At 41.0% G+C, this 13,443-nt stretch overlaps 1 protein-coding gene across 6 annotated transcripts in view; it reads left to right on the top strand.

Annotated features, from left to right (window-relative positions):
• The window catches only part of CPEB2 (cytoplasmic polyadenylation element binding protein 2), a 61,713-nt gene extending 48,498 nt beyond the window's left edge, over positions 1-13,215 (top strand). For all 6 annotated transcript variants that reach the window (XM_066278634.1, XM_066278632.1, XM_066278630.1 and 3 more), the window contains 3 exons: positions 17-131; positions 2,815-2,996; positions 9,242-13,215. In XM_066278634.1, coding sequence (XP_066134731.1) covers positions 17-131; positions 2,815-2,996; positions 9,242-9,469 — 525 coding nt within the window. In that variant the 3' untranslated portion in view covers positions 9,470-13,215. The remainder of the gene's footprint in view (positions 1-16; positions 132-2,814; positions 2,997-9,241) is intronic.
• The last annotated feature ends 228 nt before the right edge of the window (positions 13,216-13,443 follow it).

Genomic DNA, 13,443 nt, shown 5'->3' with positions numbered 1-13,443 from the left:
GTTCTTTTCTTCATAGGTTCAGATCCGTCCTTGGAATTTAAGTGATAGTGACTTCGTGATGGATGGTTCTCAGCCCCTGGATCCCCGAAAAACCATTTTTGTGGGAGGTGTTCCTAGGCCACTGCGGGCTGGTGAGTAGAATGCTAACAAGTTGTGTGGGATTCTTTAATCATTTAAATACAAATTAATTCAGTAAACATTTGGTGACTATCATGTATATGACACTATTGGGCAGGTAAGGGCCAGATTCCTCATATTTCTCATGCTCTAGTAGTTGCTAATGACAGAATTCTGAGACAAATTCTGAGAGCCGTTCTTGAAACCATCAAGTAACTGGAGAATTGGACACTCATCTGTCAATATCAGTAGCTAACTTCACAGACTGTAAAAAAAATTGACTTCTTATGTATAACTTTCTAAGATAGGAGAATTTGTGGCCATTTTTGTTTTTTTAATGTGAGTTGATTCTGATATGTAAAATAGAAATATAGGGTATAAAAACCAGCACTTGAGTTAAGTGAGTGATACACTCATGTTGTCAGTACTCAGGAAGCAGAGATTTACTGGAAGATGCCTAGAGGACCGTAACTGTAGCTGTAAGTGGCCACTGTACAAGGAAGTGTCAGGGCACTGTGTAGCCCGTGCAGGGGTCAGTGCCTCGTCACTGGAACACCCTCTGCCAGTATGGGAGAAATAGGCTACAGAACTGTTCACACATGTAAAAGCTCCAAAGGAAGACCGTAGAGAATAGAAAAGCATATGACCACAGAAGGTGATATAGTCTGGCACTTTAAATAGACTTGTAGTTGAGCTAACATCTGAAACTCACACAGAAGGAGTAGTTTGGAGTGGTCAGGAGTGTTAGGAGGAGTTTTCAGATAAAGGGAACAGCCTCGTCAAAGGGCCTCAGTGGAGGGCAGCAGAATGCGTGAGAGGGACTGAGAAGCCCAGGGCACCTCCTCGGGCGTCGGGGTGAGGGGAGACACGAGGAGGCACTGGACAGGTAAGAGGAGTCTGCACCTACAGCTCTAGTAGGGTCACTTTGGTTTTTATTCTCAGAGCAACAGGGAACCAAGAAAGAGTGTTTTTAACAGAAGGAGATATCATCACATTTGCATTTTTGAAAGATCAAATTAGCTAATGACTCATGGAGTGGAGAGCCAGGTTGAGAGTAGGTATTGGTAGACCAATTTGGTTTCCTGTTATTGCAGCCCAGGGGACAGGTGATGGTGGCTTGGATTTTGGTGGCAGTGGAGAAAGAGCCAAGTGAACAGATGTCATAAGATAAATGCAAAGGTTGAACCTGAGCGTTCAGTCTTTGGGCGCTAGGTAGGAAGATAGTGCTACCTTTCACTACATTAAGAAATGGTGGAGAAGGGGTGGGCTGGGGGGAAGATTCGGGTCTTGGTTTTGAAAGCTGTGGCACCACTCAGAGCTCCCAAGTAGAGATTTTAGGGAAACTATTGTTATCTAATATAGTATTTCTGCCTTTCAGAATTTTGAATTCTTTTATACTACTTCCCTTTTACAAAACTACCTACATTAGTGCCTGTTTACGATCAAACAGAAATATAGAGAGAATTTTTGCTTTTAAATTTTAATAACCTTTACAAAAGGTTTCAGAGGGAACCTTCTACTTTCAGATGGCAAGAGAAACCTGTATATTTTTTAAAGAACCACACTTGCTGCTCTTCTGCCAAAACACTTGGGGCGGCCAAGGGAGGGATCAGAGGCAGAGACCAGACTGTCGCCGTGGTCCGGGAACAGGATGTTAGTGGCAGTGGTGAGCTGATGGGATTCTAGATAATGTCTGAAAATCAGGTTCCTGCACTACCTGTGCGGCGGGGAAGAGGGGAAGGCCCGGCCCTGACTTGCCAGCTCGTCTGTCTCCCCCCGTCCTTGCTTACTCACCGGCTCAGCAGAAACTCGCTGGGCAGGTTCAGTGGGTGGCGCGGGCTCAGGAGTGCCGTTCTGAAAGTGCTGAGTGTCGCTGTGTCTGAAGTGTCAATGCGAGTTGTCCGGTAGACAGTAGACAGATGGATCTGGAGGCCAGAGGAACGGCCCCAGCGGGAGGGATGGAGGAGCTGAGAACGGATAGGTGCTAATAAAGCTATGACAGGACCAAGTCACCAAAGCCACGAGTGTAGCGAGAAACCCGGACTGAAAGCTGAGTCCTCTGGCCCTGGAAAGTCAAGGGGCTGAGGAAGGGCTGGCAGGAGAGCCCAGGAAGGGGTCACAGTGAGGCAGGAGGAGAACTGGTAGAAAAGTGGATCCTGATAGCTGGATGGAGAAAAGATCTCAAGGGGAAGAAAGAGATGAACTATGTGCAGTGCTGCTTACGGGAAGATTGACCATGGAACTTGAGTGTGGGAAGGTGACTTGGCATTGAGCAATTAAAGTGGAGTTTTGGGGTGAAAGTCTGATTGTGAAGGGTTGAACAAAGAATGAGAAGAGAGGGATTAGGAAGTATAGAAAAGAAATGTTTAGCAGTTAGGGGAACAGAGAAATGAAGCACTCACTGGAAGGAAGAAACAGTTGAGAGTTTTAAGATGGGACCAGTTACAGTCCACGGGGAAGACCCCAGTGCGGAGAGGAGCCCGGCGGGCGGGCGGCACAGAGAGCTGAGGACGGCTCCCACAGAGCCGCTGCCTCGGAGAGCAGCGCGGGCTGACGGACCAGGGAAAGCGCTGGGGGCGGGGAAGAGCAGGAAGGGATGTGCATCCAATGGATGTTTTAAACAGAATAAAAGCACTTCGAAGCAGTTGCTTTGCAGTGTTTTCTCAAAGTTGACGTGAACATCTTTTTCCTGTGAAGTGGAGCTTGCCATGATCATGGACCGGCTGTACGGGGGAGTGTGTTATGCCGGCATCGATACCGATCCTGAGCTGAAGTACCCGAAAGGGGCCGGTCGGGTGGCGTTCTCCAATCAGCAGAGCTACATCGCTGCCATCAGCGCTCGGTTTGTCCAGCTCCAGCACGGCGACATCGATAAGCGCGTAAGTCATGCACGGGGAGGAAATGGCTCATGTCCCACAGTAAGGTGCTGAGAGTCAGGGTAATAGAGTTAATATAATTCCGCATTTTTATAGTCCTTTAACTCTGAAAGATACATACATCAAAATATCTCTGAAATGTAAAATTCTTCAATGTACTTTCATCTTTAGGTATAACATAAAAAAGGTGTCATTTTAAGGCATGTCAAAAGTGTGTGTTAACCAATGAGGTCTTAATGTCCTTCTAACCATGGAGGCCGAGCTTGGTTCCGGAGCTTGTGCCCTGGAGCCCGACTGCCGGGGTCCCCCCTCCACTGTTACTCTGTGATCTGGGCAGGGGACCCTCCTGTGCTGCTGCTTCCTCGATCATAGGGCAGAACCAGTCCTGAACCTCCCTCCAGAGTTCTTGTGAACATTAAATGAATGCACATATGTGTATTCACACTGAGAACAGTGCTGGGTACTAAGGGCTATGCAAGTATTACTTACTTTTCATTGTTAAAAATCTAAAATAAAAATAAGTAATAAATATGCAGATAAACTAAGTATACAAAGTAAAGTAATTATGCTACACTTGAACACATTTACTCCCCAGTAGCATTGTTGGGTCATCACAATAAGAACTCTTAGGGAGTCCTGTGAATGCTACCTGGAAGCCAGCAGTGATTCTTAGTATTGCTACCATCTACGACAGGGGACAGGAGGGGACAGGACTCGGCTGTGCACTCACAGTACTGCCACCATCTACGACAGGGGGAAGGGGGGGACAGGACTCGGCTGTGCACTTACAGATTTCGTACTAAAAACCTGTGAATTGTTTCTGTATAAACCTAATCAATCTTGACCTGTGGTGGCGCAGTGGATAAAGCATCGACCTGGAAGTGCTGAGGTCGCCGGTTTGAAACCCTGGGCTTGCCTGGTCAAGGCACATATGGGAGTTGATGCTTCCAGCTCCTCCCCCCTTCTCCCTCTCTGTCTCTCTCTCTCTCCTCTCTAAAAATGAATAAATAAAATAAAAAAATTATAAAATAAAATCCTATTTGTTTTTAAAAAAAATAACCTAATCAATAGTCTAAAATAATCGTGTTTACACTTATACTACATATGAGATATTCTAAGAACATTAGGTAAATAAACTTTTTTATACCCTAATTAGTAGATATAACTTGAGTGGCTTCTTACTTTCTCAGTGTAACAGTGTCTTGAAACTTCTTCTTCTTGGAGGCTGTTTGCTCAATTAAAGACTGTTTGGGGAGCAGGAGAGCTGATTAACTAACGCTAATTGACTACACCATAGACTTGAGAAGTGTCATCAGTTTAATTCCCAAACCATACCATTTAGAAAGGCACAGCATAGATAGGTTCAGTTCATGCATGTAGATTGGCTTTTTTGTTTATATTGTTGCGTAAAATATTGCAAAAAAAAAAATTAAGAGAAGGGCCTCTGCTTTTATTCAAACATGCATATCAAAATTTTTTGAACTGGTTCGAACTGTAGAGTTCCTCTGATTCAGCCGTTTTCAACCTTGGCTGCATATTAAAGTCACCTGGGAGCTTTAGGAAAACCTTGGCATCTGGGTCCCACCCAGAGATTCTGCTGTAATTAGTCTGGGATGCAGCTAAGTCTCCCCCCGGGAGGCTAATGTGCAGTCACGCTTTAGACCCCGAGTGTTGTCAAAACCCTACTTTTGCAGAGAGGTGATACATCACAGAGGAGGTTATCTCCATTATTTATTTGCAGTTTTTTAATGTGCAGATGCTGAGGGAAGAGATGGTTGCATGGTCATACCTCTATTTCCAAAATGAGAGTGAAGGACCAATTATTTGGGGCAGAGTACAGATTCTTTTTTTTTTAATTTTGAAATTAAATTTAATAGAGTAAAAGTGGTCCTTAAGAACACATAGGCTTCAGGTTAACATCTCTATAGCATTTAGCCTAACCAGGAGGTGGTGCAGTGGATAGAGCATTGGACTCAGGCGTGGAGGACCCAGGTTCCAAACCCCAAGGTCACTGACTTGAGCGTGAGATTGTAGATATGACCCAGTGGTCACTGGCTTGAGCCCAAGGTCGCTAGCTTGAGCAAGAGGTCACTCACTCTGCTGTAGCCCCCCCAGTCAAGGTACATATAAGAAAGCAATCAGTGAACAACCAAGGAGACTAAGGAGCCATAATGAAGAATTGATGCTTCTCATCTCTCTCCCTTCCTGCCTGTCTGTCCCTATCTGTCCCTCTCTCTGTCTCTGTCACAAAAAACAAACAAAAAAGCATCTCTATAGCATTTGAACTGATTGCATTGCATGCCCATAACCCAAAGTCAAATCATTTTCCATCACCATATATTTGTCCCTCTTTACTTCCCTCCTGCTCCCCTTCCCCAGGGTAACCACTTCACTTTTAATCTCTGTCTATGAGTCTCAGTTTTATATCCCACTTATGTATGAAATCATATAGTTCTTAGCTTTTTCTAATTTACTTATTTCACTTAGTGTAATGTTCTCAAGGTCCATCCATGTTGTCGTAAATGGCAGTATGTCATCATTACTTATGGCTGAGTAGTATTCCATTGCATGTATGTACCACATCTTCTTTACCCAGTCCTCTATCGAGGGACACTCTGGTTTTTTCCATGTCTCAGCCGCCATGACTAATGCTGCGATGAACATGGGTGAGAGTATTGATTCTCAGATGGCAAATCAGACGCAGAACAAGTGAATTACATGGGCCTTCTCAGAAAGGCATTGACATCCCTACGAGAAGTGGATCACTTCAGATCTGTGCTACTAAGGCACTATGAAAGTAAGAATAGGCATTGACATCTCTACGAGAAGGTGATCGCTACGGATCTGTGCTACTAAGGCACTATGAAAGTAAGAATAGGCATTGACATCTCTACGAGAAGGTGATCGTTATGGATCTGTGCTACTAAGGGAGTATGAGAGTAAGAACAGGCATTGACATCCCTATGAGACGTTGATCGTTTCGGATCTGTGCTACTAAGGGAGTATGAGAGTAAGAACAGGTGAAGGACTGATGCAATTCTCTTTTACACAGACACAAGTTAAGTGCTAGAGATTATTATTAATCAGAAACATTGATTATTATCTAAAATCATAAATCAGTTTATTTATTTTTTTACAGCGACAGAGAGTGAGTCCGAGAGAGGGATAGACAGGGACAGACAGACAAGAATGGAGAGAGATAAGAAGCATCAATCATTAGTTTTTTTCATTGAGCGTTGCAACACCTTAGTTGTTCATTGATTGCTTTCTCATATGTGTCTTGACCACGGGCCTTCAGCAGACCAAGTAACCCTTGCTGGAGCCAGAGACCTTGGGTTCAAGCTGGTGGGCTTTTGCTCAAACCAGATGAGCCCACACTCAAGCTGGCGACCTCGGGGTCTCGAACCTGGGTCCTCTGCATCCCAGTCCAACGTTCTATCAACTGCACCACCACCTGGTCAGGCCATAAATCAGTTTTAAAACCAATTTTCCATCTTTGAAGTCTATGATTTTAAATTAAGTAGATTACGGTAGCTTCATAAAGTAATCTATAATTTTAAAATGCAATTAATTGAAATAATTGCATTTGTAAGATTTTATTCAATAGTTTAACATTAACTCCTGATACTTGCAGTTAGCATTTTATGAAGTATTATAGCAGTGAATTAAATAACACAGAAACTGTCTTCAGTTTGCTTAAAGTCCATGGCAAGAAATAACTAGGAGAAAGAAACCCAGAAAGCATGTGTAAATGTACCACATTGATTCAAATAGTCTTAGAGTTTCTGCTTTGCTAGATGTTCTTCTAGGTCCTAGATGCTAAGTGATGAGCAAAGGGACACTTCCCTGTGGTCACGGAGTTTGTCATCTGATGAAATGACATCCAGTTATTCCCATGCTACCTTAATATGTTTTTTGGTCATAGTAAAGTTCTTCCTTAATTATAGTTATAATTAAGATAATGAACGAAAGTAGCAGCCTGGCAATCAAGATAGAATCCATAAAGGGAAAGATGAAAGATAAAGATTGAACATAAAAACTTTTAGAATTTGTTTCAAATATTAAAAATAAAAGGCCAAAGGAAAAAAGGTTAAAAATCCTTACTTGGCAAGGAGAACTTTTCAGTTAATTTTTTTTTTTTGTATTTTTCTGAAGCTGGAAATGGGGAGAGACAGTCAGACAGACTCCCGCACGCGCCCGACTGAGATCCACCTGGCACGCCCACCAGGGGCAAAGCTCTGCCCACCAGAGGGCGAGGCTCTGACCCTCTGGGGCGTCGCTCTGTCGTGACCAGAGCCACTCTAGCTCCTGGGGCAGAGGCCAAGGAGCCATCCCCAGCACCCGGGCCATCTTTGCTCCAATGGAGCCTTGGCTGCGGGAGGGGAAGAGAGAGACAGAGAGAAAGGAGGGGGTGGGGGTGGAGAAGCAGATGGGCGCTTCTCCTATGTGCCCTGGCCAGGAATCGAACCCGGGTCCCCCGCACGCCAGGCCGACGCTCTACTGCTGAGCCAACCGGCCAGGGCTTTTCAGTTAATTTTTTTAAAAATGTAAAAAGTTATTTGCATTTGTTTGTCTTCTTAAGATACAATTTAGAAAAGCAAAATAACCCAATGTAAAATGTGTTTACCCTAACCGCAGTTCATGAAATATAAATACACGCAACAATATTATTCCATCATCTTGTGAAAGTTTGTGTTACAGTTAATCAACTTTTAGGTTGTTTCCAGTTTCTCGTTAGTGTTTTTATTACAAATAATACTGTAGAAAATACCCTTATATATTCAGTTACTGCACACATACAAGTATTTTGATAGAATACATTCAGAACAGAAATTGTTAGGTCACTGTTTTTTATGGTGGGCAAACACTACCTTATCTCAAACCTAGCTCTTAAAATACTGTTTTCTCTGCTCTCCTCAGGGAAAGCTGAGATCTTAGGCCGCCTGGACCTCTTCGTTCATAAAGTTATTACAAGCAAGAAAGCAAGGCTATCTTAGCTAATAGTAGCCAATGCTAATTTGTGGAGTATTTATCCTGTGCCAAGCCCTCTCTTAAATGCTTTCATTTGCATAGTCTTCACTCTGTGAGGCAGGTTCTTTTATCCTCAGTTAACAGATGAGGTTAAGAGGTTTAGCATTCAGGGCCCTGGGCAATTGGCTCAGCAGTAGAACATTGGTCCGGCCTATGGGAGTCCCGGGTTCAATTTCCGGCCAGGGCACACAGGAGAAGTGCCCATCTGCTTCTCCACCCTTCCCCCTCTCCTTTCTCTGTCTCTCTCTTCCCCTCCCACAGCCAAGGCTCCATTGGAGCAAAGTTGGCCTGGGCGCTGAAGACAGCTCCATGGCCTCCGCCTCAGGCACTAGAATGGCTCCGGTTGCAGCAGAGCAACGCCCCAGAGGGGCCAAGTATTGCCCCCTGGTGGGCATGCCAGGTGGATCCTGGTTGGGCACATGCGGGAGTCTGTCTGTCTGCCTCCCCCCCACTCTCACTTCGGAAAAATACAAAAAAAAAAAAGAGGTTTAGTGTTCCAACCTTACTGGAATCTGAGGTCTTCTACCAAGTCAGGCCTTCACATTGGGACTTTGACTTTCTATCTTATAAACCCACAGAAGTCTAGACGTGCCCTTTATAAAATGATCTGCAGCCTGGTCCTGACCAGCTACTAGAAGCCGGGCACAGCGCTGGCCGCAGCGGAGAGGGGCTGCCGTGGCCAGTGCCTGCTGGGGGCGCCGTCTCCCCAGTGGTACTGGGATGAAGGAGAAAGGAAAAATGCAAAAACCATTTGTCTTCTGTGACTATTTGATATCCCTTTACTTTTTACACGTAGTCATCTCTGAAAATATTAACACACAGCACACAGGTTTTTTAAAGATGTTAACTTCAAGAAAGGCGAGGGTGGAATGTTTTGCAAATCAGTCAGGTTTTTATAGTTTTTTAAAGTATTTTCTGTCAATGGAAAATATAGTAAATACCATTCAGTTTATAGTCCTCTGAAGATTAAGTTACTGAAAATACAGTAAAATTACCAAACCAAGTGCTTATTTAATCACATGGTCAATTATGAACATGAAATATCATATAAAAAGAACAAATTTTTTTTTTAACCTGCTATATGGTAAAGTATTTCTCTGGGAAACTGCCTACTGTCTCATCGCTAATGATGATGTTGTTTTTCCTGTAAACATTTTAAATTGTTACAAACTTGATTTCTGAAGCAGGCTTAATGGGACATTCTCCTCTGTTTCCAGGTGGAGGTGAAGCCATATGTGCTTGATGACCAGATGTGTGATGAATGCCAGGGCGCACGCTGTGGTGGAAAATTTGCTCCCTTTTTTTGTGCCAATGTCACTTGCCTGCAGTATTACTGTGAGTTTTGTTGGGCAAATATCCACTCGCGTGCAGGACGTGAGTTCCATAAGCCATTGGTCAAGGAAGGCGCTGACCGCCCGCGTCAGATCCACTTCCGCTGGAACTAGGAGTAGCGCCCCTGCCTCTGTTTGACAAGGACGGGGAGGCTGCATGTGGCTTACTGTGTCTGAAGATACTGACATGCAGGAGAAATAAGTGCATCTTCTGCGTTCACCCAGCTGTCGATACATGCATCTTTATCAGCAGCCAAAACACTACGGGCCTCTTGTTTTTCACCAAAACCCTACATCTCAGGCTTACTGATTTTTGTGATATTTTCATGTTAAAATAAAATGTTTTTTTGTATTTTTTCCAAGTTATTTTTATATGTAAAGTTAAAATTAGATATGAGAATGTTTTGCGTAGGGGCAAACAGTCTGCTGCTATATAGTGGGTGAAGCGTGCACTTATTTCTAAACGTGGGTTTTTAACGTCAAGATCCGCCCCAGTAATTTACCAAAGGTAGCAAAATAATAGTGAAGATGGAATATGTCTGCTACAAATGCTTATTTTTATTGTTGCTATTTTCAGTGTATACATAAACTAAAATTAGGGTTGATTTTTTTGCTCTCCATTTTGACTTGCAAGAAATAATACCTCAAGATAATTGATTTATTAGCTATTTTTAAACATTTTTAATCACAAGCTGTATTAGCTTTGCTGCTATATAGGTGTTATGTGTAAATGCCACCTGTTAATACGGGATTGAAAACGTTAGAGACACACTGCATTGCAGATAAATGCAGGCAGCACAATATGGCCTAAACTGCCATAGTTTTAGAATGTGAAAAAACTTGCATGTTTACTTACCTGTATACACCATACGCATGCACTAGAATTATTAACTAATGAGAGGTGAGGTATTGCAAACGTTCACAAAAAGCTCTCTTGAATCTAGGTAGCATGAACAAATTATAAAATTTGTTTAAAAAAAGCAAACTTGCATGCATTATTGTGACTTCAAGTTTAAAAAATTGTCCTACATGTGTACAATATGCAAATTAGTTTTAGATTAGAGAGTGCAGCCATTTTGTGATCTGGTCAGTAGTGGAATTCGATTTTATGCAGACTGGATGTAATATTTGTAATCCCTGTGCAATTTTGTGATGTGCGGTTCTAATTCATGTGCAGTGATTTAGTATAGATAAAGACTGAATAAAAGAGAAATACTAGAATTTTAAAGAAAGTTGATTTGAGCCCCTTTGATAGTTCATGGTTACGACATTCTTTATAAACCAAAGATGGCCAGCACACTGCTAACCAGTCACCAAATGTAAGACCCACAAGAAGCCCATATTTAAACAAGTGAACTTTATAGAAGAATGCAAAACTTGAGTCAATTTAAGTAAAGTCAAAATGGAGATGGGGAAATACATAGATGGCTAGTTGCATAAAATTCAATTGTACCTTAAAGACAATGGTGAAATCTGGCTTGAACTTGCTTACATGTTTGACCTATGTATATTGGGGTCTTCTGTCTAAACTGGGGTCACTGTTGCATGGAACATTGTTGTTCTTAATGGTTAAGAATTGCTTTTTTAAGGAATTTTGTTGAAGGAATTTTGGTAACGACTTTGCTTGCCGTTTTGGGAGCAGTGGCGTGGGATTACGCACCGCTGTGTTTCTCCTGGTACTGAACACTAGTAGAATGCCGATAGGGAGGTTTTTTCTCTTTAGAACATTTTTAATGCAACCAGCCCCTCTATTTTAATGTAAGAGTTACTCTGCAATCTAAGCAAAGCACCAACAATGGTAAATGTTTTTTAAAATGCAGAGCTAAGATTCTTGACTCTAAAGAGAGAAAATTACAAGGGTGTTGTCTTAGAGCAACCCCTTGGGACAATCCTTCACGTGAGCAAAGTGTTGATCTGAACATTGGTTGTCCACGGTGTGCTTTTTGTACTGTACAATACGTGGTTCATGTCTAACTCTGCTGTTTTATTGTGGTTGTGGTTCAAGTTTTTAATGTTTAAAGTTGATGCTGTTTTCAGAAGAGCTTTTTACTAATTTATTTGTCAATGTTCCCTATTTGTTACTTAACCATGATCCTCCAAATTTTTGGAGTCTTCTTTTCTATCCTTAGCCCTGCCAACCTTGATCCATCTGACATTTGTTATGCACTATTTTTATATCTCCGTGAGAGATTTTTCCAGCAGTCAGCTGTTTTCTGGCACACTTTTTTTGACTGATGACATCTCCTTTGCTATACCTCAATTTTTGGAATTTAGAAAAGAAATCAGTAGTTTTGCAATGTTAATTACTTAGATATTTAATTTCGCAGATTTTTAAACTTTATTTTCATAATTTCTGCTTAATGTTTAAAATTGAAGAGCCTTTTCATGTACTAAATAATGAACACTAAAATAAATTATATGATGAAAATAATTGGAGATGTTGAAAATCACTATCCCTTCTTAAACAGAAATAAATATTGGGAACGAAGGGACTGTAATGGGGACACCCTCTTGGCCACGGGTAACAGTGACAGAGACGTGGGGTTGGTTTCACCTGCGTTTCTGTTACAATTACAGCTTGTTAGTCTAATATTTCGTTCCTTCCCCACCTCCCCCCTACCTCTTTTTTTTCTTTTATGTACTACATTCTTATTTTCTAACTGTTGAACACTGTATTGGAGTTTGTTTTTTTCATTTACAGATCATATTTATTTTACTATTTTTGTAGAAAATTATTCATTTTGATTGTATTTTTGTATTTTCAAAGCTTCTTCACTTGTGTTCTCTAAATGTTCTTATTGCTGCCCAAAAGTATGACTGTGGAGGAAAAAATACTTTAAAAATCCACACTTTGTGTTAAGAAGGAAACATTTAGCATTTATATATTTGTGTATGGAAACACTTGATATTTTACCCCTCTTGCATCTGGCTGCACAGAGCCTCTCCTCAAAGATGCTACAAAACTTGAATATAACACATTTTGGAAGGCTGACTAACCTCGATTCTGTGTTGTGATGTGCAATACTGTTTCTAATGTTTGTATAAAAAAAAAATAACAGTGTAAACCTTTTTAAGGCAAATTTATTTTTTTCATTGCATATTTTGCAGATTTTATCCACAGTGTCATTTTTTACTGTCAGAAAAGATACCCCTTTTGTCATTGCAACTATTTTTTAAACCCAGAAATCTTTGTACTGATGTAAATGATTGTAGTTATTTTGGATAGTGTTTTGCTAACAAAGGGAGAGACTTTTTTCATGCATATTTCTATTTTGTTTTTTTGGGTTTTATTTTATTTTAATAGTAGTAAAATACTTGGAATAATTTTTCATATTCTTGTCATTAATATTATTTTGTATTTTTATGTGGAAATATATAATTTTATGACACTAATTGCTAAAGTTTATTTTATGTTGAATTATTTTTGGAGCTGAAATCTTTGTAATATTAAAGCAACTAGTTTCTAATTCCCAGTTTCTGTATAGAATCGCACAAGTGGTTTATGGAGTGTTTGGATTGTAATTATAAATGGTTCTTTGATATGCAAATTAATATTTTCAGTTGATTTTATTTTATATTCCTAATGAGGTGTTAAAGCCGTTTTTTATTTTTTCCTAAATAAAAAAGAGAACCCATGCTTTTATGGACACTAGGTAAACGCCTTCAGCTTAAAATTTTTTGTTAAAATATTTTAGTTTATTTTATTGTTATCTTCCAGGTGTCTAAATCTCCAGTCTGTCTGTTGTACTGGTAATTTAACTCTGTAATGGAATAGTTTGCTGCCAACTATTTATATTAAGTAATTTTTAAATATTTGTAATATTGTTGACTGACTAATAAACTATTAAGTTATTGGCATAGTTGTGGAACCTTATTCTTCACTTCAAATCTATCAAAATATTCATCGGCTCCAGTAAAATCTTTTTATGAGATTTTAATGACTTGAATATATTATGAAGCCCAAGCCAACTCTACATTTAGTGCAGGCATGGGGAGGGAGCTGTGGGCGTCATCTGGCCCAGGGTTGACATCAGTGCTCCCCACCCTCACGGTCAGCCCCTGCACACACCAGAGGGAACTGGGTGTAA

Source organism: Saccopteryx bilineata, chromosome 5 (assembly GCF_036850765.1).
Source record: "Saccopteryx bilineata isolate mSacBil1 chromosome 5, mSacBil1_pri_phased_curated, whole genome shotgun sequence".
Lineage (NCBI taxonomy): Eukaryota > Metazoa > Chordata > Mammalia > Chiroptera > Emballonuridae > Saccopteryx > Saccopteryx bilineata.
This window is presented reverse-complemented; position numbering and strand designations above follow the sequence as displayed.